Raw genomic sequence first — 24,834 nt, 5'->3', positions numbered from 1 at the left:
TCCGGTGTACATTTTTTGCCGCACGGCTCCGGGGGCTTTGGAGCTATCGTGCCACTTTCGTGTCGCGTGCAAACGTATTCGATTCGGGGCCGAATACGATGGTCGCGTCGCGCGTGATGTGTTAAATGTAATTTATAATCTATGAACCGTGAATTATGAAGTACGAGGTATGAAGTATGGCGCAGGATGCGGCAAGTATGAAGTATGAGGTATGGAGGAAGCCGTAGGATGTGGGAAGTAGGACGTAGGAGATATATACTGTGAAATGCGAAACGTGAATTATAAGTTATGAATGATTAGTGGGTTAGGAGGTGTGTAAAGTGATGGATGAAATGCGAGCTGTGACGTATGCGCTGAGAAGTGTCACGCGTAAACTGCGAAGTGTCTGAAAATTGATATCTGAATGCGAGGATAAGTAGAAGAGACTCGTGTATAACCAGACAAGTAAAAGAATGTTGAAAATGTTGCACTTACTGAGAATCTGTTGTATCATAAAACATCTCTCTAAGGAGATACGATATTTATTTATTTCCTTTATCACGCGACTCGAAATAACGTCTGTTCCCTTTTATGTACGCGCCGCGTCGTGAAATATTCGGAATGGATCGAATACCCGTCCGTTACTCGTGGACCTCTCAGGCATCAATGTTATACATCCGACACGACGATGAGACCCATATCCACGGATTCCCCGTTACAAATTGCTACTTCGAATCCTGTGAAAAATGTTGCGCGCTATTCTTCAGGATTAGCCTGCCCGCCAGCGGACAGAAGGAGCAGGCAAAGCGTAGAAGGTCGGACAGAGATTTTAGGGAACGTCGGCCGAACAGATGGCGAAAAACGGCATAGATAAATATTGGGACAGATACAGTGTGGTTTTGCGAGAGAGGCTTAGGGTAATTGCGGGAGAGTTGCCGCACCTTGCGCAAAATTGTCACCGGGTTTAAATTTTGCAATGAAAATTATTTCCGAGGATATATGTTATTAATTGAACATCTCCTACTACTAGCATTAAAGAAAATCAAAGTTTTAGTATTTGTCACCCTTCAAAAATTGAAACTAAAATCATCCTTTTTTTAGGAGAGACGCCCCACGTGCGGGAGTGGTGCCGCATTTCGAAAAACGTTTAATTTTCCATTTAAACTTGTTAATTTTAACTTCTTATTTTAAAAAAATAGTAAAAGCAAAGTAAAATGAAACATCTTTTTAATTTGTACAGTTATGAAATACAGTAACTGTGTCGATTTTGAAACACTTGTTTTGTATTTTTAACATTAAAATCATCGTTTAGTTAACTTACAAGGAAAGATCCCGAAGCCGAAAATTCAAAAAATTCTGAAACTGTGAAAATGTAGGGGATTTCCTCCTGATTATAACGCAACTTTTGTTTGCTGCCCAAATCCACTAGAAGGGGGTGAAATTAACCCCTGAAAATTCGGCTATTTTCCGATTTTGCGTTATAACTCCCGAACTGTAAAAGATAGAAAAAAAGTTCCAAGACAGAAGTTACTTCTTTTAATTAGATCTAGCATATGGTAAGAAAATTATTTTACAGTTCGCGAGTTATAGCACAAATTCGGAAAATAACCGGATTTTCAGGGGTCAATTACACCCCTTTAGAGTGAATTTGAGCAGCAAACAAAAATTGCGTGATAATCGGAAGAAAATTCGCTACATATTCGCAAAGTTTCAGAATTTTTTTAAATTTCCGGGTTCGGGATGTTTCCTTGTTAGGTACCTTCCGATACAGTGCGCGGAAAAGTGCGGTATCTATCCCAAATGCCCGGGAGAGACGCCGCACTTTCGTATTTCCAAGTGCTATGTCGAATGTGACCTATTCTGGCCGAGAAATATTTCACAGAATTCCTTTAACGCATTACCAAAGTTATATCACGAAAACTATGAATTTTTAACTACTGCGTTAGCAAAAATAAACTCGACGTATAACTATTTAGGCAAAGTGCGGTAGGCTTACCTAAGAAAATAGGAAAATCTTTAAAAGTAATAATGGAAACACGTTCTCGATTATTAATCTAACCTAAACGAACAGCCTAAAGCAAATAAAATCGACAGTGTTGTATTTTATTACCGATAACCCTGAAACACCAAAGGTGCGGCGTCTCTCCTAGTGCGGCATCTCTCCCACAATTACCCTACTCCAATATTCCTTGCATTATCTTAGTTGGACGATTGAAGTAAAGATTGCTCCGGTTACTGGTTCAATAAAAATGAATTTGTAAAAACGTAAATAATCTTATAAATGATTACTACCCAGAATTCGTCCAACTCCTTAAGGAACTATTTTCATTTGACATCTCCACAATTGTGTTTACTGAAATAAATATTGAGTAACACTATTTATAACAATCTCTTTAGACACAAAATACGTTCGAAGGGTATGCTTTAAAATAGGCACGCCCAACGGAAATCGATACGTGAATAAAGCGTGAAAATTTCGGTGCAAAGGAATATAATAATAGAAATAACGAAATATTGAGCGAGGAGGAATATGGAAACGCGTGGGAAAGTCAGCGTGGAGGAAGAAAGAGGATGGAAGATTTACAGAAAGGTACGTTCGGAGGAAAATAGAGAAGTCTTTATGGCGACGCATAACTCATGCCCCTTATTGAAACTTCCGCTCGGGAATGGATTAAGACGGCTCGTACGAAATTTGTCGAAATTTCCGGGCCGCGTAATTTATTCTCAACCTGGCTCCAACCACCTCTGGAGGACCTGCGTCTCTCTTATCACTTCCTCCTACTGACTATCCCAGAATTATAGGCGCAGTTTGGTCGAGCCGTTTACCCATTATAAATCGTCACATATACAAACTCCCTTCTACTGGTCATCAATAAAACATATTTCTTCGCCCCAATACCATCCTTTATTTCGCAAACGAAGCAATTGAAACAGCTACTTTTAGAAGTCGTACTACCATTTAAAAAGGCTAGTCTAATTTTATAGTTTGAGCTGTAATCTCCCCAAAATTTGATCCAGATGATTAGAATACCATTCTCTTCAGCGACCCCGAATTGGTATTTCCCTTGCTTCCCCCCAGAACTTGGCAACCCACTTTTTCGCCCAACTTCAGCTTTGAAACTTAACCCCTGTTTGCAAGTGCTTCGCGAAGCTCGTTAACGTCGAGGGAAACTTGAAATAAAGCGGGACCCGTTCGAAGGTTAAATTAACTAACGCTCGCCATTTTCACGAGAATCCATCTTGTAACTATCATCGCGTTACACCGCGCTGTCGGCGTCGCCAAAATCTTACTAAATCACCAACGAAACATCTGAAATAGAACAATGTAGACCCCGGCAAGTAGTATATACCAATGTATACTCAGCCAAGTGGAATGCACCCGGTTATAGCCAGACGACACGAGTGAATTACACCGCATAGAAGGCTGAGGCGCGTTACGAGCCCGGTACACACACGGCGGAACGTTATGATACACTGTGCAAAGTGATCAAAGATCAGGGCCGCGTATCTTGCCAGAAACGAATACGTTTAATGAGATTTAAAGCGTACCTAGCAGCGACGAACTAAATGAAATCGCGATGAAAAGGGCCCAGGCTCAGCAGCGTTGCCCTAATATCCTCCGGTGCTACGTTCGCCCTCTTATCTGCCCTTCTAATTACGAGCAGACGCGGGAACGGCGTCGGTTTCGCGAAATATCCTCGTGCCCGAGATTATAAAGCCCGCCTAGGCTGCTGCGTAATCCATACGCGACAATGAAACTCGCAGTCTATAGCCCCGCGGCGGTATCACCAACATGCAATCATAGCGGATGTTGTTATTTACTTTACATCCAGTTTGTGCGCAATCTCTATCGCGGAAACACGCGCGGATTTACAGGAAGGTGTGCATATTCCGCGACTAGTGGTGGGCGGACGTAGTTGGCAAATGGAATCTGCGAAACAGTAGGCGACGCTATCAAACGGATATCGACGACTCATTGATTCGAAGGCGCGCGTACATTCGCGCCCGATCGACCGTGTGACTCCTGCACTCGATGGGGAAGTACGAAGCTCGCAGGATTTAAAAGCTTCGGATCGCAGATTTTTTCCCTGGCCAAGGGGGAAAGCGATATTCCGAACGAGACTCGAAACTGTTGTAACGATTAGCAGCGATGCGCGGGCAAAGGTTCGGGGGATGTTTGAATAAGTTACGGGGGGTACACCGAAGTGTTCGGCGAACGCGAAGTCCGTTTGCGAAGCGAAAGTTTGTACCGGTGATTCGCGCAGGAATTACGCAATAAGGATTTCAATATATATTCCAATGGCAAATAAGAATTTAGCGCTACGCGTGGGACATGCATAGATGGGAGAATATGGGCGAATATCTTCAATCTTTTGAACATGCATAGATGGGAGAATATGGACGAATATCTTCAATCTTTTGAAGCGCTATTCGTCTACCTACTATCTAATATCGTCCAGGCTTTGCAGTCGTATCGTGTCACGTTTTTTCGAGCCTGCACATCTGCCCCCTCGCCCCGTTACACGCGCGATATTATAATATTCGAATTGGACGCGCACGCTTTATAATAGCACCTGAGATTCTTTCGCTTTGATGCTTTCTGAGCACCTTCTGAATATCCCTGCGTCGTTTATCGATTTCGCTTATATACAACTCTATTGGTTCTAAGAGTCAGGAGAATTAGGGGAATGAGAAGACTGCGTGATAATTCCACTGGCTAGCTTCGCAGAAGGTCCAAAGTCGTTTGAACGACGTTTTAGTATAAAAGTGTTCGTTATCCGTTTTTCATATACGCGAGTCACAAGTTTCAGCTGCGCGTTGGCCACTCGGTATTGAATCTCTGTTTTAAATTTCAAATCCCTCCGGATCGATATGCCGCTTCAGAAAAGTTGCTCGATTTACATACGACTTTACAACAAACAACGCTATTTCTTTGTAATGGAACTTGAGCCAAACTGAATAACAACGTGATTTCCTTCACGTACAATGGGCTTCGAATATACAATAAAATAATATAAGCTTTCACTGAATTATTCGTCTGAATATAGAATCTTACTGTTCACGTGCAGCAACAATGAAATTGAATTGGTACAATAACTTGTATACATTATCGGACTACTGTATGCATTCGAGATAGACGAGCTTAGAAAGACAATTTACTATCAAACAACTGCAGCTGCGTCGCCTTCAAATCGTACAAATTGATTAGGATTTCACGTAACCGTTTAACTACTGCAGCTAATCGCATACAACTTCAAGTGGAGTAAGGTCGCGCATAGTCAGCCGAGTGCTCTGTAATTATCTATGCCCAGACCAGTCAAGTGAATTATATAATACAAAATTTCAGAGAGGACTAAAGCAATCTAACTGGATCCACCTCACCTATAAAACCCTTAATCAAAATTACTAAAGAAACAGAGTTGTAGAAAGTTCTAGTTCTATTCCACAGAGGTTTCCCCGTCCCTGGTTACTTTCGTCGTCCTCTATACTCTTGTCGGCGCTTGCCAGCCTCACGTGCACTCAGAATAAAGCCAGCGGAACAAGGGAAACGAGTGATAAAGGGAGGAGAAACGCGGCGCATTTCGGGCGGATATGAAATTGCGTGACGCTGCCGCGTGAACGACGTGTTCGCCGCGTCTCCGTCACGTGACACTCATAATACACCCCCCAGCGGGCGGAAGAGCCTCGGGAACCAAGAACCGAGGGCCATCGAATTCCCCCGTGCACGTTTCAGCTCGGTTACATTTTTCTACATCTTCTGGTGCGCCGGTAAGAGCACGCGTTTCCGCGTCCCGCCGCGACGTACGCCTCTGTTTATGCCGCCTCCACATTTCCCCGCACCCCCAGGCCCCCACCTCGTATCTGTTCCGCGTGTAAACTCGTGTAACAGCGAGCAGCCGCGAGACACTCGGTATTCCGAGCACGAACGGCAACCCGGATCGTGGAGCAACGGAATTTTATCCGAGCGTTTTGGAACTTTCGCGGCGCGCACGAACGTCAAGGCGCGTCCCCAGGCACGGAACTAAGTGAATCGAGTCTGAGCTCGGGGACACGCTCGGCTACGTATTTTTACAGCGGCGCTGGCAACACCGGTGGTTACAAGCGGAAGCACGCCGGCAGGTAATGGATCGAACTCTGTGGTTTACGTTACTAACGCGCATTGTGTGGGCAACAATACCGAAGTGCATCTAGTGATTACGCGACTCCATTCAATGGCGAAGCAATCAGTATGCAACCAGATCGAGAGAATGAAATCTCGCATCTGGCGAGATACCGAAGAACATGTTACGCGGGCAACGTGCTATATGTAGGAGTAGATTTAGTAATTGTAGTGTCATAAATTTGGGCCGGAGCGACCCGGGCTAAGGGGCCACGGAGGAGCGATGCGCTGGGTATCGGTCGGGCTCCGTGTAGTTTTAAGACGGGTGATTGTGTGTGCGTGTGAATGAGGGGTGCGTGACGGTGACTGCCTGGAAAAGGCGAGAGGCAGTCAGTGTTGTGTTAGCCGCGCGTGAAGAAACTTGGACCTGCAAGAGACGGTCAAACGAGAGATTTTTCTGACAAGGGAAGATCCCGAACCCGAGTATTCAAAAAATTCTGAAACTTTGTGGATATGTGCAATGGCATCCAAAATTTATTCGATTGTCGAGGAGCATATTTCCACAATACAATGAAAGTTGAAATTGTATGGGAAAAAATATGGATTATGCTGTTTCATAATTATTTAAACATCCAGTTCGGATTTCACGTGAAACAACGAATTTTAGGAAACATTATTAATATTTTTGTTTATAACTTTTTTCTAATTGTTTAAACAATTGATAAAACTTTTACCATTTGATAGATCTAATTAAAAGAAGTAACTTTTGTCTGGAAATTTCTTTTCTATATCTTACAGATTGCGAGTTAGAAAGTAAAATCGAAAAATAGCCGAATCTTCGTTGTAATCAGGAGAAAATTCTCTACATATCCACAAAGTTTCAGAATTTTTTGTATTTTCGGGTTCGGGATCTTCCCTTGTGAGTGAAAGTTTAGTTTAGTTTAGTCTAGTTTAGTTTTTTCCTTTAATATTAGGTTACTTAATTCAATGAATATATACTTATTTAACTAATCAAACGTCCTGAGTCTCAACAGTCATTACAAAATTCCCCATAATTCCTACGTGTTCGGGAACCACGGAAAAAGTGAGTCAGGGCGTCGGGGATCGAACCCGAGCCGCCCGCGTGCTGATCCAGTCGCGTTTGCCACCACGGGGCTGCGCCGACTCTCCCTGGTCTCTTGGTCCGAGCTCCCTTTTTATTCTATGGGAGTTCCTGATCCCACATGTACAATCGACCATCTTGCGTATCTCTCAGCGCTATCGCAGCTAAGCGATGAACCCAAGGGAAGAAGCCTGTGCCTGCTTCGAGTAGAAAGTGCAAGCAAGAACGAGCGAGGACGATATTTCACCGTGATGCGGGAGCAACTTATAACACGCGTAACCGTGCGTCCAATACGTTGTTGCGCCAGTTCAATGTCATTATAAATCATGCTGCGGCCTGGCTGGGTAAGAATGCCACCCGTTGGAATTAAATTTCGTAGGCAGCAACGCGTTACCATTGTGTCGGGGCGAGTGGCTGGGACGTGGCTGGAAAGCTACGAGCGAGAAAGCGCCACTCCCCCTCCGACGCGGGAAACAATGTTTCCTTGGCGTGTACGCGCGCATCGCGCCCCTTCTAAGCGTCTCTGCGAAGCACGGCGCGCCTCGAAGCTGCGGCCCCATCAGTTATCGTCAAAACACCTTGAAAATACCAGCGGGTTTACGGCTGGTAATAATTGAGGAGCTCCGCGCGACTCGCTGGCTGGCTGGCGCGCGGAAGACGCCTCGAAATTGAGAGGGGTGAAAGGCGAGCCGGCCTTAAATTAGGGGCACAGCGATATTAGTTTCCGCGTGTGAGAGGCCCTCTGACATCGAGCTCGTTAAATTCACCCCAGACAGAGCCGCGATGGCATTCGGCACGATACCGCTGCACCAATTTCACACACCCCCGCGGAAAATGGCTTTAATTAATAATTAAGGCATTGACGAGCAGTCGAGGTGCGAAATAAAACGGGCGTCTGGTCGATCCACTTTGTCAGAGGAACGTGAAGCATGTGGAAACTTGGGGTACGATTATATGTAAGTAGAATAAGCTTGTTCATACTCAGGCGTCAAGTAGAGCATACACAGTATTACGCGGTGGTATAGGGAACCCGTAAATCCCCGAAGGAGTCAAAGTGTACATGTTTCAGGTGTCGGAACGAGCCGCTTGGTAAATAGATATATCTGGGAGATAAAAACTTGAGACTCTCCCGGTATCTCGAATTCATTCGGTACCGATTAAGGGCTTTATTATAAACGTAAATATTTAACTACGAAAAAAATACCAAGTGTTCTTTAAATATTACTCTTTTAAGCGCAAAAAGTTTGTAAAAATATACGCTTCCGCTTCTTCAAAAAAAATTCACAAATATTCGCCTCTTTTCGGCCGCTTGACTACTTAGGTATAACTCCTTAAGGAGTTACATATCTTGGACAGGTCCGAAAATAGAGTCACCTTTATGATTTTTTTTTCATTTAAAGAAACACACATATTTAAAAATCAAGATATACGCCTTGTTGTGTATAAATTCAGCTGTATTCTCTACAAAAAGAAATTTGATATTTTAAGAAATGGTGCTATAAGAGTTCCTTCTCCCAAGGCCTATTCATAGTTACTGCATTTGCGGTATCAAAAATGTCTCAAAGACCACTGGACCGATTTTAATAAAATTTTGCACGAATATTCTTAAGTCTATAATCTAGTAATTTTCAGTGCCAATTTTGAGAAAAGTTATTTACACAATACATTATATTACACCATAAACGCATTATTATTATTATATTATTATTATTATTATATTATTATTATTATTACTATTATTATTACTGTTATTATTATTACTATTATTATTTCACGGGTATCGCGCACTTCAGTTTACAATGACAAGAACTCGAAAATAAGGATTACATATAGACGAAATTAAAATTTAAACTTAAGCTACAACTAAAACTAAAGATAGAAACAAATTAAAAATAAATAAAATAAAAACAAAGCTGAATAAAAACCAAAGCTACAGTTAAAATTAACAAGTAATAACGTATGACTAGGTGGAAAGAAGAAATACTTCTTTAGAGGCCATACATGACAGAATTTCTGCGCAACAGACCGCGCAGGTGATCATATATCTGTATAAAATTTAATTCCACGAATCGCTGTTCAAACGCAGAAACGATCTCCAAGTAATGCGAAACTTGATTAAAATTTGTAATTTTCCCGATGGTAAGTAAGCTATCATTGATCAGAAACTGTTAAATGTACACCACGTGGAACCCTACACCGCACTCGCATATACGGCCCAGGCTGCCTGCGCCTCAATCGGTGCCGCCGCTTGAGAGGCGAATTTACGAGTCCGCTATACCGCCGTGTCCTGCTATACACGGCGGAACGGGAGGATACGTGTCTTCTATGATCAGGCAGGTCGTGTAACGTTCTACGTGATCGTCATACGAGTAGTGCTGCGCCGCACACGGTCAGACAAATGGAACGAAGGTCGCGCGCGGCGAGGCAAGTGGAGTAGCTCCGCGTACGTGGCGACACGGCTGGAAACGCGACAGCGGCGGCGGAGTTGGTTTATCGCAAGCCGACAGACAAGTAATAAAGACACATTTACGGGGCAGCCTGCTTGGAAAACGATAAATACTAATGCAGCTACACTAGACGGCTGATCATACGTGGGCTCACTCTACTCGCAGCGCGGGCCACCGCGTTCTTCGCCGCCCGACGAGGGATGGTACATTGGTTACTGTCATTCATCCGCCGCCGGTTGAAGCTGCGGCGCATTGTCTGAGGGGCAGAATTTGCACTCGCCATGGAAACAAATGGCACCCGGGAGGGTGCAACCTGCCAGCCCGCGCTCGTTACGCTGCTTTCCAATTTCTGCGAGGGCTGCCGGAAAATGTGTAGCTTAATTTCGCGAGACAAGCTGACAGTGGATGGTGGATCTTGTCGATGAACGCGGGGCACCAAAATTCATTGCCAGAAACCGTGATCGAGGGTGCTGGAAGACACGCAGGGCAGCGAGAACGTCGCTTGCGGACGGTGTTTCGAGAAATAGAAATCGCCTCGATAAAACGGCCCGCTACGTAATTGCTGTTGTCCGAGTCAGTAGCGATCGCTAGTTAAACGCACGCACACAGCCCCGACAATTAGTATTGATTATTATTTAACGACACCCGCGTCGACGCATCAATTTCTCACGAATGATATACGAGGCGGGTCGTTAATCGCGCGACCATCCAAGTATAATACTGTCGAATTGCGCGTGAATAGCGTCGGTCGCTAGTGACACTATCAATACGGAAATACGCAGCGAGGCGGAGCGAACGGTCGTTTTCTCTTTAAACTAGCAGGCTATAGGTCACGTTCGCGTCGTAACTGTATTTAGAACGTGTTGTCAAGTTATCTTATTCAGGCGCACTTACTGCGACGTTCTCTCGGTGTTATACTACAGAAGAATCGTAAAAGAGGGTATTAACCCTACACTGCACATTTTCTTTTTGTGAAAACAAAAATTCTAACGTAGATTTTGCCTCTGAATCCGGGAAAAATAATGAAAACATTCTGGGTTAGTATGTATGTTTCGGTACATTTAATGTAAGTGTTTTATTGATTATGAAATTTTACAAAAAAAAACAAAAAAAAAAACAGTCAATACAGAAGAAATGTGTCTGGTTCTTTTTTATTTTGAACTTAAAGATGTTGTAGGGTAAACTGCACTAATGCTGGCGCTGCACTAGTCATTGGCACTCCTGATTAAAAAGTCAAATATTAAGAAGTACGAGCTTAGAAAGTACTTTTTTTTAATTTATTACTTTTCTTTCACTACAACACTGCAAAGTCCAGTAGTTGAACTACACATTCTACATCTGGCAACACCACAAAGTGGGACAAAGGGCTGAGTTTTAGGGGTTTTCTTAAAATTTTGATAAGGGGTAGGTAAGCATATTTTGTCGCTGTATAACTAAGTAATGGATTGAAATACAGATTTACTAACAAGGGAAGATCCCGAACCCGAAAATTCAAAAAATTCTGAAACTTTGTGTATATGTAGGGAATTTCCTCCTGAAGATTCGGCTATTTTTTTATTTTATTTTCTAACTCGCAATTTGTAAGAGATAGAAAAGAAATTTCAAGACAAAAGTTACTTCTTTTAATTAGATCTATTAAATGATAAAAGTTTTATCAATTCTTTAAACAATTTCGATTTTATATTCTATCTCTTACGAATTGCGAGTTAGAAAATAAAATCGAAAAATAGCCGAATCTTCAGGGGTTAATTTCACCTCCTTAGTGTGATTTTGTGCAGCAAAAAAAATTGCGTTGTAATCAGGAGAAAATTCCCTACATATCCACAAAGTTTCAGATTTTTTTGAATTTTCAGGTTCGGGATCTTCCCTTGTAAGTTTTGTAGGTATTTAATAGTGAATGAAATAGTCTCTTTAAACACTTCAAACTTCGTTTGTAACTACATATGTTTTTCTATATAACCTCAAATTGTAGGGTGCCAATGCTTGCACTTTTATGCCTATTTTTGTTTTTCATTGAATATTTTTAAAATTGAAGACTTAATAGGTACTCAAGATGTTTTATTTTAATGAGAAATCCGTAATCATTTATAATAACTGAAAATGAAGACCATATAAAAACTTGACAAAAAATTATACACATTCCAATTCGGATTTCTGCTTAGCTTGCCAATCATTGTACAGTTTACCCTATATCAGATCGTCTACAATGCGCAGTGTAGGTATAAATTCTGAATCTACGATTATCCGACGAGCGCACGGAATATCTGTATCCCGTTATTTACATGTCGTTAAACCACTGCCCTCCGATTTCTTCGAGCATCCATCTCTCGGCTGTCACGCGCCTCAGCGTGTCTCCAATTCCCTCTGCGAGAGATGCCGTTCCGGGAAGCGTGTCCTCCGGTGCGTCAACAACTCGTGCCCTTAAAGATGTTCACGTTGGAACGTCAGCGACCCGATATACCAGAGAAATACGCGAGGAGCGCGTCAGGTATCATAACGACGTCCCCGGAACGCATTATTCGTTCACCTATCATCGAATCCGCCTAAATCACGGCCAGGAATCCCCGACGGGACTCGGATCGAATTTATGTCCTCCAACGGATATATTCGCGCGCCTTTCTCGAGAGACAAGAGTACGACAACGCGACCAGTCAGCTCTCTCGACGTGCCTCGCAGAGAAAGAAGACAAACAGGGACGCCATTTCGCGGAATGAAGATGTATACGAGGGATCGGGCCATCTAGCATCCCTGCCAAAGGACGTATGGAATATTGTTACCTCGGTGACATCGGTTTGGGCATCGGAGTGGCTCGGTATGCATGGAGCAAGGGGGACTTTGATTCTGTGGGGAGCAACACGGTGAAATTCATCCATTTCGAAGGAGATTCTGGCTCGAAGCTGCAGGCAGGCATCTAACAGTAATGCGAATGAATATCGCGAAGGATGCACTGTTGCGAGGACACCTCGTAATGACCAACCGAATTACCGGGGAATCACAAACACGTGCCGCGCGACTGGGCATCGTTCCTCTGTTTCACAACTTTCCGCTAAATAATTTAATTACAGGGGGCTCGCGACCAGGAATATCCAATCAGTGTTTTAATTAAAATCCTAAACTGTTCAATCGAGTCGGGGAGCGTGGTTAATGGGAACGGCGAATGTTGTATTTGTCGGAGACTTTTCTGGCGGTCAGATATTCTATGACTCAGGCATTCAAGCTATCTCCTAGGCAAACTCTTTCATTATGCAGGTCGATTTATAGTGAAAGATGAGGGGGAGAGTATGGTGCAGGATGAACAAAGTTATAGCGTGCAGGATTCAATGGTAACGGTTTAGGGAGGAGATCGAGCGACTGTTTAGGGCACAGATTGCTCGCGAATGGAGCTTAGTAAGGTCACGGAATGCACGTGGAGACTTTGGGGATTAAGATATTACTCGATGTTCTCCGAAGTAGGACGTGTAGCTGAACATGTTATGTTTTTGTTATCTATTATTATCTCATCTTAATTTATCTTTGTTATTTTATTTTATATTATATTATTTTATTTTATTTTATGTTATTATTTTATATATATATTTTTTATTTTTTTCTCTTATTCTTATATTTCTATGTAGTAATGGTAATAATTTTGTATCTCTGTACACTAAAGGGTTTCCCGTTAATAATAATAATAATAATAATAATAATAATAATTTTGTATCTCTATACACTAAAGGGTTTCCCGTCAATAATAATAATAATAATAATAATAATAATTTTGTATCTCTGTACACTAAAGGGTTTCCCGTCAATAATAATAATAATAATAATAATAATAATAATAATAATTTTGTATCTCTGTACACTAAAGGGTTTCCCGTCAATAATAATAATAATAATAATAATAATGATAATAATTTTGTATCTCTGTACACTAAAGGGTTTCCCGTTAATAATAATAATAATAATAATAACATGGAGGTAATTGTTACCTTCTTCGCGGCGTCCACGAAGTTCCTAATCAACAGAGTCCGTCGAAGTGAGTGTGACTTTATTTATTTTAGATCTGTACTTCATCGTAGTTGTTGAAAGCACAATCCATTCGTCGTCATCGTCGCGTCACATAGTCTTTCCCACCGCAAAACGATACAGAGTTGAAAATCTGTATTGCATTATCGTCAACGTTACTCTTAAACATATTCACAGTTCGGCTATGAGCTTCCTTTCGCGAAAGACCTGTCTGTCCCACCGCAGTTTCCACAACTCTGCTCCCTCGGGTGACACGGATGGAGGGGAGGAGCAGTTTCTTTGTTCCATTTTGACAAGGTGGCGCTCGAAATGGCTGGATAAGGAGCGCCGTGAGATATCGAGGATTTATCGGCGCAGAAAGTTAGATAAAACTTGCCCCAGCGGCGATCGAGACCCCCGCTCGAGGATGTAATGAAGTGTACCGAGGAGATAGTCCACGATTAACTTAATTACACCCCATTGGCGACGGCGTGGCCCTCGAGCGGCCGGCGACGTCTGACGTCGTAAAAATTCCTGATCGCCGGCCAACTTATTAATATCGTTCGAGCTGCCTCCGGCTAACGATACCGCCAGCAATCCACGGCTGGATCTCCTCGCGAGCTCCATTGAAATCCAATTTTCGACCGACGATTAACTTAACGTCCAATTCGATTTGCCTCGTCTGCCCCGTGCGTCTGCATTACCCCTAATGCAAATCGGCCCGAAGTCAATTAGATCACGCCGCGAAATCAGCGTTTCATCCAAGTATTCAGTTGTAAAGAGAGTCCCTGCAAGTCGAGGGAGAACCATTATCTTCTTTGCAGCACCCGAGTCCCTGATAGAGTGTTCAGCTTATAATCGATGGAGCTCGTAGAGCGCGACGTTTTCAAGAGGGAAGAAAATGGGGAATTCTACTAGGGTGGTGGGTATTACATAGCAAATGGTGGGTGTTGCAGTGAACTCTGAGAAGTTTCAAGCTGGAGAGTAGTGAGAATATTTTCATACGCGTTTATGAGTATAGTAGCGCTTTATTTGTAAGCTTGCTCTTCTGTTTGCAGTTCCTGGCGAGAGATAAGAAGATCCGTCCGTTAGAAGCTCCCTCGATGCAACGAAACAGCGAAAAATATGGAGAGGACGCTGCTGTACACTGGCCGTGCGTGGCAAGCAACCCTTCAAGGAAGAAACAAGAACGGTAGCCGGGCATTTCCGGTGGTGTGACGTGAGCCGGAAACGAAGGGATCGGGGTTGGTATCCGGCTCGGAAGGGGCCTCCCTTAAGCCGATAAAATTAATTTAATTTCTCGCTGCTTTCGTCCGAGCACACACCCGCGCGCTCACGAGAATACAGCGGAGAATAATGTTTGCTAATCGAAAGAACCTGCAGGAATTCCTCGGCGTAATGAACATCGCCAACTTCTCACTGGATTTTCCGCTCCCTCCAATTCCAGAACCCCAATATCCACCGCGAAATAATCGATCCCCTAATGCGATATTTATCCGCGCTACTTTTCGGACGATGCTCCAGCACGAGAGAACGGGCCACTATCGGACACCGAAGAGGAAATATTTCCGAGGCGCGTCGCGCGCGAAAGTGTCATGTCCCCGTGAATTCGGAGACGTCAACGGAATCAATGGGTGGAGAGAATTACAGCCGACAGCTTCCCGATCCTCCCTTTCTTTCCCCGCGTACGCGCGCGTTTCGAAAGCTCTCCATCATTCCGCGCTATTGTTCCTCCTCGCGAATTATAGAGGGAAAACAGTAGCGAAAAAAGTAAAGCAGCGCAGGCGATCGCAACGCGCGGCTGACGAACCGAATAACGTTTCGACGGGAATCGAAGCCAGCTATTCGTCAGGAGGCCGCGGGAATCCATGGAACGCAGTTTCGAGGAGAGAGATAAAGCTCTCCGTTGCTCTGGAGTCGCTGGAACAACGGGGACAGGCTTAAGCCCTCCGCCTTATCATTCACTTACCTCCCTCCCCCCCGCGCTCTTATCTGTCCCAGCGCCCAGCCTCTTCGTTCCACGGAGGAACTCGAACGCCAGCGATGATTGCGGAACACGGGGTTGCGAAAGGGGCGTACGCAAGCTTCGAGCGTGTATTATAGTTGCCGAAGAAAGTGGCGAAGTGGTGCGTGTGGAATATAAAATTTCCAGGGAGGAATAGCAACGAGGAATAAGAGGGGTTCGCAGCGAAGTAGTTGGGACGTACACGGAAGAGATACTTTGACCAAGGAGGACACGAGTCTGCGAGAAAAGAAAGAAGGGGGAACGTCAGAAGTATAACTCGAACGGGAAACCCCCCAGGGACAGCGGGGCTATTTTACACGATACCTACCTAGACGCCTGTCTCGCATTGTTTGCTGGTATAATAATTTACGCGCGCACGGGAAAGCTGTTAGAGAGATAGCAGCCAGGCAAATAAGGATTCTACGCGCATCGGGAAAGCGCGCTCGCAATTAAATGACAGAGTGCCCGTCTATGATAGCTCCTGCTTCGTTTTTTACGTTTTGAGGTAAGGAATAGGAATTGCAAATTTATCGACTTTCTCAATTGCAGGTAAATCGGTAAAATTTTCAATCAAAACAGGTTTATCGGTATTTCTTTTTAGCTTTTGAAAATGTAAGAGTGAACATTACAAAAAACTTTTTTTTAACTCTAATCGAGCATTATATATGCAAATGATAGTAGACTCATTGCCGTATCTGTTACCGTTCCTTTTTTATTTAAAGAAGTTTTCCCGATCTTGCGGCAAAACCTGTTTCAGACTCAAATCAGGACGCTTCGGCTTCTTCCAAAGGCTGCCATTTTAACATTTTTTTTATATTTATTAATAAATCTACCACCACCGATAGCCACATTCATATAGCTTAAGAATCTCTTTTCTTTTTTGTGTTTCAAAATAAACCTTACAGTACTTTTCGTCAACGCCAGGACCACCCGATTATTTTCCAACGCTCTGTTTGTAGCTGCCATGTGTTTTTTCACTGTCGCACAAAAATTCAGAACAATAGTTCAAGGTACAATAAAACAGCCTGCCAATCCTTAAATTAATTTGTCGAACCGTTTTTGTAGAAAAAATTCACAAAGAATTACCTATATTTCGGCCCAACAAGGCGCAAACCTTCCGTCAGATTTCATATACCATTTGTATAAATTTTCTCCTTACTTTTTCTACTTGAAAGTACGTCCATTTGTTCGATGACTTGATTCAGCTTTTTAGTTTCCTTTCGGTCAGAGTTCGTTCTTCGTGAGATACTTCGGTTTTCGTTTTTATTAGCAATTGAAGTTTTTTTTTCACTGACAAGATGTGAACAGAATTAATGAACGCATATATGCGCTATACTGTTAAACGTAATTTACCGAATTACCGGTAAAGATTGGGCGAATTACCGGTAAAAACTTGAGGGTATTGCAATCCCTAGTAAGGAAGAAGGAAGGTTGAGGGACCCAAAATTTTGTATGGATTTTGAGGACACGTAGGTACACTTTCCCGAGAAATTGTTGAGCTGAAGTAATAGAAGCTCAGCGCGAAAATGGTTTCAATTTTAATAATAATAATGAATTTTAATAATAATAATGTTGAGAAGAGAAATTGTCAAGCATTCAAACCACCGAGACTAGACAGGGCCATCGGCGTATCGTTGTGTGTAAGTTAAAGGACACGCGTCTGGTTTTCGTCACTTCAAGCGTAGGTCTGTTTTCCAACCGTTTATTATCGCGGTTAGAGTCATAGCCTAAGCCGGAACTAAAGTTCCCAGGGATTAAGGGTTCCACTCGGGTGGCCTCGCGTCGGCTTGTAAACTGTCGCCGATGCACCATGATCTTTGAGGTCATAAATTAGTTTAGCGAAGTTTCTAGATTTTTCCTGAGCAGTTTCGAGATTTGGAAGGTCCCGTCCTCACGCCTCTCAACCATCCTCGCTATGGACGCGCCTCCACCGATAGATAATTTATTTTACCACCTCTATGTTCTAACTCCACCAATAGTTTTAGTTCTCCATCTCTGTAGCTTTAAGAATCCACCCCTGTGAGGAATTCTGGAGTCATCGGTCGCGAGCGAATGTGCCATCGAGGGCAGAAGCAATTTGGAGACACACTAAGAGACATCGAGCTCTGCTTGCGAGCAGAAGACGTGTCATAATACCTGTGAACTGAGTTTTGTGTTACTGAGTTCTTTTATTCCAAAACATAGACTGAGTATTTCGTTTTAAATAGTGTGCGGTGTTTTCCTCAATCACCCCCATCACCTGCTTCTCATTTTGGAACATCAGTTTCACATCTTTGGGCTCTTGCACGTTATCACAGTGCAGAAGAAGTGATCAGAGAATCGCGAGGCCTTACAAACTTCAACCAAAGCGACGCATTGCCACAACAAATAATAATAATAATAATATATTTTCAATTTTATGGATTTCCTGTGATCTCCTCCTGCTCGCTTCGACGGGCCACTTGATTTTGCTGCGACTCTACTAGAATACGCTTGAAATAACATTCGTCGCCGTAGGAATAATGTTCCTCGACAACTTGCAGTAGTTACGCGGAATCACTTCGTAACGACGAAGTGAAAACGTAAAAACTCGCGCCCCGACTTCAACAATGCTGGCAGACCTGCTAAATCTGTTCCAGCGTTCCTCCTGCCCGAGCAGTTTCGTTTAATAACGCGGAAGTTCGCCGGCGTCTTGCCAGTTGCTCGCAGCGTGGGGCAAGCAATGAAGTAGAACTGCGTCTGATAAGATAAGAGCGGAAAGGCACGAAAGTAGCAGCGAAAAGGGTAGAGAGCAAGGGAAACGGCGAGCGTGATAATACGCGCGTGCTCGAGCTCGTTCGACTTCCGAATGAGAATTACGAGGGCGCGACTCTCTTTCCCTCTGCTCCGACCTTTTTCTAGTTACGTTCTCGTCGATCCTTCGTCGCGGGGCAAGGGAAGAAACCGGCGAATGCTAATCAGCACCGAGAAGGCGAAAGTTGCGTCGCGAGCGCTCGCTGCAACGGGTGTTTTCAACGGAGGAATGCATTCCGAGGGAAACGATCGAGCATTCCTCCAGTTGCAACTCGAAACTTTTATCATGGACGTGGAGATCTGTTTTTAAACTAAATTAACGCAAGGAGGTTTATAAAGCGGTTCGGTGAAATTAGGGGGGGTGTTGTAATATATCGATTGCCTATGCGACGAGTTAACGAAAGTTCCGAAATACCGAGGCACCAGAGAAATCCAAAGACTGCGAACTAACGAAATAGAAATTTCTGCAGAGAAATGTGAGAGCTAATCTAGAATTCAGTCCAATCTTCTCATTTCCCATCCGCGTTCCATATCACGGAGTTCTTCGCGCAGTGTGCCCTCAAAGTCTAAAAAATCTTCGCGTCCCAGAACGCCCGAGCTTCCCGACGCCGATCCCGTTCCAGCTCGTCCCGGCAATTGCGAGAAGTTGAAAGAATTCCAAGTAATTTCCATGAACACGTACGTTACCCACCTCGCCGCCCAATCCAGGCAATACATTCTGCTCGCGGGGAGGCCATAAGATTTTCACGGCGCTCCTGCTCCCGATACTCGAGGGGAACGTGTCGATACAAGCACGTGTGGGCTCGTTTGAATAAAAGATCGTTTTAAGAATCAGCGCGCTGGGCGAGCCACGGTCGAGCTTTCTAACGGAGCAAAAATCGGGTATCGGCCGATGGTTAATTCATAGCGGTGGGATCCCACTGGACCCGCCCCGGGGTAAAAAGAGATCCAACAGGGATAAAATACAGTTCCAACCGTGTATTCCGTTTTTCACCGCTCCTCCCGTATGTGCATCCCTTATGTCTTCAAATTTCCTCGATCTATTCATCCAATACGCTTTCCATTCCCGGACGTTTCACATAAAATAAATAACCTAACTATGGGAAAACGCTTGACGGAACACTTGTCGAACATCGAAAAAGATACAAGACAATAGTAATACAGTCATGTGCTGCATAGCGCCCCATAGATTACAATGAATTCGGCATAAAAGAAGAAACAAACCAAGCAAACCACCAATTCTGAAAATAGTGACAACCCTTTAAGGGGTTATATCTAGTCAGGCGGCCGAAAAGAGGCGAATATTTGTGAATTTTTTTGAAGAAGCGGAAGCGTATATTTTTACAAAACTTTTTGCGCTTAAAAGAGTAATATTTAAAGAACATTTGGTAATTTTTTCGTAGATAAATATTTACGTTTATAATAAAGTAACAATCGACATTCAAAAAGCATTTTTAAAAATATGGTTTTGCGGTGAGCACTGCCATTCGAAACCAGATTATCTAAAATAAAAAAAACAAAGAAGGTTTCGTTAGTATATTAATGTATCCTCAGGTTGATGAAGATAATTTTCCGAAATATTAATTTAAAACAAAATGGCGGCTATTTAAAGTTGAAATCTTGATTTTTTCATTAAAAATCCCGGAGTATTATAAACGTAAATATTTTTCTACGAAAAAATTACCAAATGTTCTTTAAATATTACTCTTTTAAGCGCAAAAAGTTTTGTAAAAATACACGCTTCCGCTTCTTCAAAAAAAAATTCACAAATATTCGCCTCTTTTCGTCCGCCTGATTAGGTATAACCCCTTTGAAGAACCCCATGTGTAGTTTTCAACCAAAAAGTTTGCGAAGTAAAATAATCATCTTTAGATGTTCAGATACATTTAAATACGCAAACACAATTCTGTTACGATTGCCTACAGTATTCAATACAGTACCATGCTGCACAGTTTCGCAGGCTGGGAGCAATAGGCTGTACCAAGTCGCCTAGGTTTGTAGTACAGGCTATACCATCTAGGTTTGCGTAAGTACATACACTCTGACGTTTGCGCGACGATGAAATCGCCTAACGTCGCATTTCTCGGAACGCACCCCCGTCGTTAAGCGGCGCACGACTGTATAACACGAAACTTTAACAAAACATTACCCGCAGACGAAAAAGGAGGAAGGAGGATACTCAGCGAGCATTTACGATCGCGGAGGGAAGCTCTGGAAGCGCGTGACTGCGTCCATTGGCCGGTGAAATGCCGCGAAGTGTCCAATCGCCGGGCGAAAAACGACGTTCCGAGTCGTAAACGAGGAAACAATAACTCGAACGGAATGAAACACGAGGTGAGGATGGCCCATGGTCGGTGAACGTGAAACGAACCCGTCCAGCATCCCCGGGACGGAAGCAACGGATAGCGCGGAGCCGCGTGTTTCCTTGAAATTACAAGCGCGACAAATGGGGGCACGTCAATCCTGATTCCAGTCGCGGGCATAACTCCTCGTTTATATCCTTCCGACCTTTTTCCCCCGCCGTCACGCGCCCATCGAAGCATCCGGGACGGGGGTGTATCGGGGCGGTTGCGTCTCCATTTCCGCGTCCCGCGATACCCAGGGCGAGTAATATGACGTGACGTCGGAGTGCGCCCGATACCGGGACATTATCGTTATTGCAGGATATCGCGCAATAAGTTTCCGCTTTGCATCGACAGATGCTCACCGGCCGGCTGGAAATTCTCGCGGAAGTTCCGCGGCGCCATTAGGCGGATCGAAACGCTCGAGCGGCGCTGGGCGTTATCGCGGGGATATTCGCGGGATCGCGAGTCTCGCGCACCACGTTTCGCTGGCGGGGAAGAAAGAAATAAGCGAAACAGAAAGAGGGAAACTTAGTTTGAGCCTGTCGCCTGTGGAGCAGATTCAGTTTCCTCGCGGCGCCCTCGGTGCTTCTTTTGGCAACGGGGCAACTTATCGATTTAGTTTGTCTGCTGTGGTTGGTGTACTTGGATAAACGTGGCTCTTTGAATATTTACCGTTTCCTTCTGCGAATGCTCCTCAGGAGTGGAGGACAGCTTTTGCGACGCAGGGTTAATACATGCAGTTTTAAATAGCACGAGATACTTAATACTTGGGGTTCATGTTACATCCACGCTAGATTTTTCCAAACACTATTCAGTGAAGCCTCGAAGACTTTGGGTTTCATGAAACGTTTCTCTGCTGACTTTGTAAATGTAGGAGTACTTTAAAGTTATTGTACGCATCCTTAGTCAGTCCTCATTTGGAGTATACATCTATTATATGGTCTCCAAATACAATTAAATACAATACTGAACTGGAAAGGGTGCAACATAGGTTTCTGCGGTTTGCAGAATATAAATTGCACATTCGCAGGCCTGTCTGGGATCATAATTTTGCATCGATACTTGTTAAACTCAATATGACCTTTCTTTTTAAGATCATAAAGAGTGAAATTAATTGTTCTGCACTACTGGAACTCGTTGATCTATATGCTCCTACCAGATGTGTCAGAAAAAGGCCACCGTATTTCGTATACCGCAAATTCAAATCTAAATATGGGTCACTTGATCCAATGAATCGCTTAATGTTCAGTGCTAGCTCCTATGTAGACTATGTCGACTTCTTTTCCGGTAGTAGTTCCTCTTTCAGATGGAAAAACTTCAGACTATTGTGTCAGGAAAATCCTATCACGTAACTGTGCTTTGTATTGGACAATGCCCGATTAATTTTCAATAATAATAATAATAATAATAATAATAATAATACTTGATTGTTGGATGAATGGAGCTATTGAAAGCACCATCGTCGGGAAAATAAATACTCCTCTATCAATTATTCTGGGAATACACTCGAAAAATACCTATAAACACTCTCAGCATCCGAAATCAACATCCAGGAGAATAATGTCTCGATACGAATCGCGTGATAAAATCGTGACAGAATCTATTTTATTTATCACCATTTTCGAAGGATCATTGAAACTGTTTGTACGTACACTACTCTTTCATTTACCAGACGCAGAGATTGGTCGTACGCTGTAGGCGTATACTGCTCCACTGTAGGTGAATGTTTTTCAGCTAGCAATGTACTGGCACGGAGAATAGGGCACCGAAAGCGGCGAAAGTATAATAGAACTGTACTCACCACAGGCGCCCTGGTGCTTGACACGCGTACTTTTCCTTTTGAGGCAGCTGGTCTGCCGTAGGTGGCAATAGTTGGTGTAGGTCACGTTGTCGGAGCCGCAGACAGGTTCAGAAGTCGATGGACAATCGGCGGGACACTGGCACAAAGGTTTCCCGCTCTCCGACACGACGCACGTCGCCCCCCACGAACAATATGTCTTCTCGCACGGCTCTGAAACCAGAATGTGACCAATTTGTAGGGGAGGAATGTTCATAGACCCATAAACGGCGCGTGACGAGGGGTCCGCGGGAATATAGCGCTCGAATCATTTAAAGTGGCATTCACGTAACTCGCACTCGATACGGGGAAGCCTATGGGAAACATAAATAGATTCATATTACAGCGAAACAAAAAGGCAGCCGGGCGAAGATTGAATTTCACTCGATTTAATCTCGCTGCACCTGGCCACTTGGAAAATATATATTGTTAACAACTGTGTATCTTGATACAGCGATATTTGAGTAAATGAACACTACGGTGTGGCTTTCAATCGTGCTGTGATTGAAACACAAAAATATAGAACGGAATAACTGGAGAAAAAAATTCACCGGTGGTTTGACGTGACGGTTACAGTTCCTGGTTGCAAAGCTAGGTGAATAGCGCCGTGGAATTGAAATCCAAGGGCTCAAAGTGCGAGAGGTGATAATAAAGTGTCGAGAATAATTAGTTTGAAATTTTCATTCTGAAAATTAAACAGGTGTGAGGCCATACGTTTTTAATCTGTGCACACGCATTCCATCGTAGCATTCCTGGTACTCACTTTCTAGTATCTAGAGAATAGATACCTTTTTGGTACCACAAGGAGAGAGATCGAGCAAATCTCTTCCATTTTTCATGTAACACGGAACCCAAACACCTTTTTACGCGAACCAACTTGCAAACAATTGGCAATGTTTACCTTATTGCAAGCTGGTAGTGTGGTAAAAGAGAATAAAAAAGATATGTATTTATTATGGATATAGGATATACATATATTATAGTGGCAAAGTGGCTACCCTCCTCGAGCCTGGCTCGGTAAACGATTGACGACTCTCAGAACGAGCACTGACGTACAGTGGGGAAATTTTGCGGTTTTATGGCCAAAACCACAGAAATAAATTTTTCAATTCGACAAAATAAATGCAAATGTCAATTGAAGAACTAATACGGGCATCAAATGCCTCCAATTTTACTGTTAAATGTTTTAATACAAAGCTCGTGTAGACGAGAATATTTGAGAAAATATTTATGTTCATGCGAGGTTAGATCGATCGCAAAGAATTAATCTAGATTTTCGAGTTACTTCAAACATTTATATTGTATTATCCACAGTTTCGAAAATAATTTGGAGGCATGGATTCAATTCCTGATTGTGCGTAAGATATCCTTTTGTCCTCAAAATAATTATGTTTCCCTTTTTAATACGCAATTTATATAATTTTTAAAGTAGTGTTTTAGGAATAACCTTTTCATATAAGAATCAATTTTCATTACATAAAATACATATAAATACTATAATATCCTGCAATGATTTTCTTTTCCATTTTACGTTGAACTATTTTGATTCTATAAATGCAATTATTAATTGCTAATAGTTGCTAATCGTGTAATTATATGCATTTTTTTAAACACGATCCAGTGTCTTGTATAACATACGATAATAACTATGACCGAGACTGATTTACACGTTATACATTACAAACCTTTTTATTCTTTTTTAAACGATTTAAATCAGCTTTGATCCCCTGTTTGATTGTTTGTATTAATAGATTTCATGTTATTTTACAAGTAATATCAAGTGGTTACACAGTAGATGTTAAAAAATTTCAAATGTATGCTGTAGAAACGGCAAAATTATTTGTTGCATTATATCCTTGGTACACGATGCCTACTACTGTACACAAAATTTTAATTCATGGTCCTCGCGTAATCGAAAATTCTGTCCTTCAAATTAAACAGCTTCAGAGGAAGCTCAAGAAGCACGGAATAAGGATATTAAAAAGTACCGCCAAACAAAAATAAAGCAGCTCAATTATTCTCGAAACTTTATCGCCACACCTCGTATTACATGTACTGTTCAATCGTGCATCGCAACGATAAATAATTACGACGATTCATCGAAGCGTTGATACAGCCACCGAGGAATGAAAGCAGAAGAAACTCTGCGACAGACACGTACTTGCCAACCCTTGTCCTCGCGCTCACTTCAAACACAAACAGCCTGCCCCCCTAACCGTTGTTCCAATCAGCCACGAAAGCAATGCAGCAATCCCCAGTC

At 43.0% G+C, this 24,834-nt stretch overlaps 1 protein-coding gene across 4 annotated transcripts in view; it reads right to left on the bottom strand.

The window, feature by feature from the left end:
- The window catches only part of LOC143378950 (agrin), a 379,111-nt gene that overhangs the window by 123,942 nt on the left and 230,335 nt on the right, over positions 1-24,834 (bottom strand). For all 4 annotated transcript variants that reach the window (XM_076831106.1, XM_076831108.1, XM_076831109.1 and 1 more), the window contains one exon: positions 22,539-22,748. In XM_076831106.1, the coding sequence (XP_076687221.1) occupies positions 22,539-22,748 (210 nt within the window). The remainder of the gene's footprint in view (positions 1-22,538; positions 22,749-24,834) is intronic.

The sequence above is a fragment of the Andrena cerasifolii genome, chromosome 2 (assembly GCF_050908995.1).
Source record: "Andrena cerasifolii isolate SP2316 chromosome 2, iyAndCera1_principal, whole genome shotgun sequence".
In the NCBI taxonomy this organism is placed as follows: domain Eukaryota; kingdom Metazoa; phylum Arthropoda; class Insecta; order Hymenoptera; family Andrenidae; genus Andrena; species Andrena cerasifolii.
This window is presented reverse-complemented; position numbering and strand designations above follow the sequence as displayed.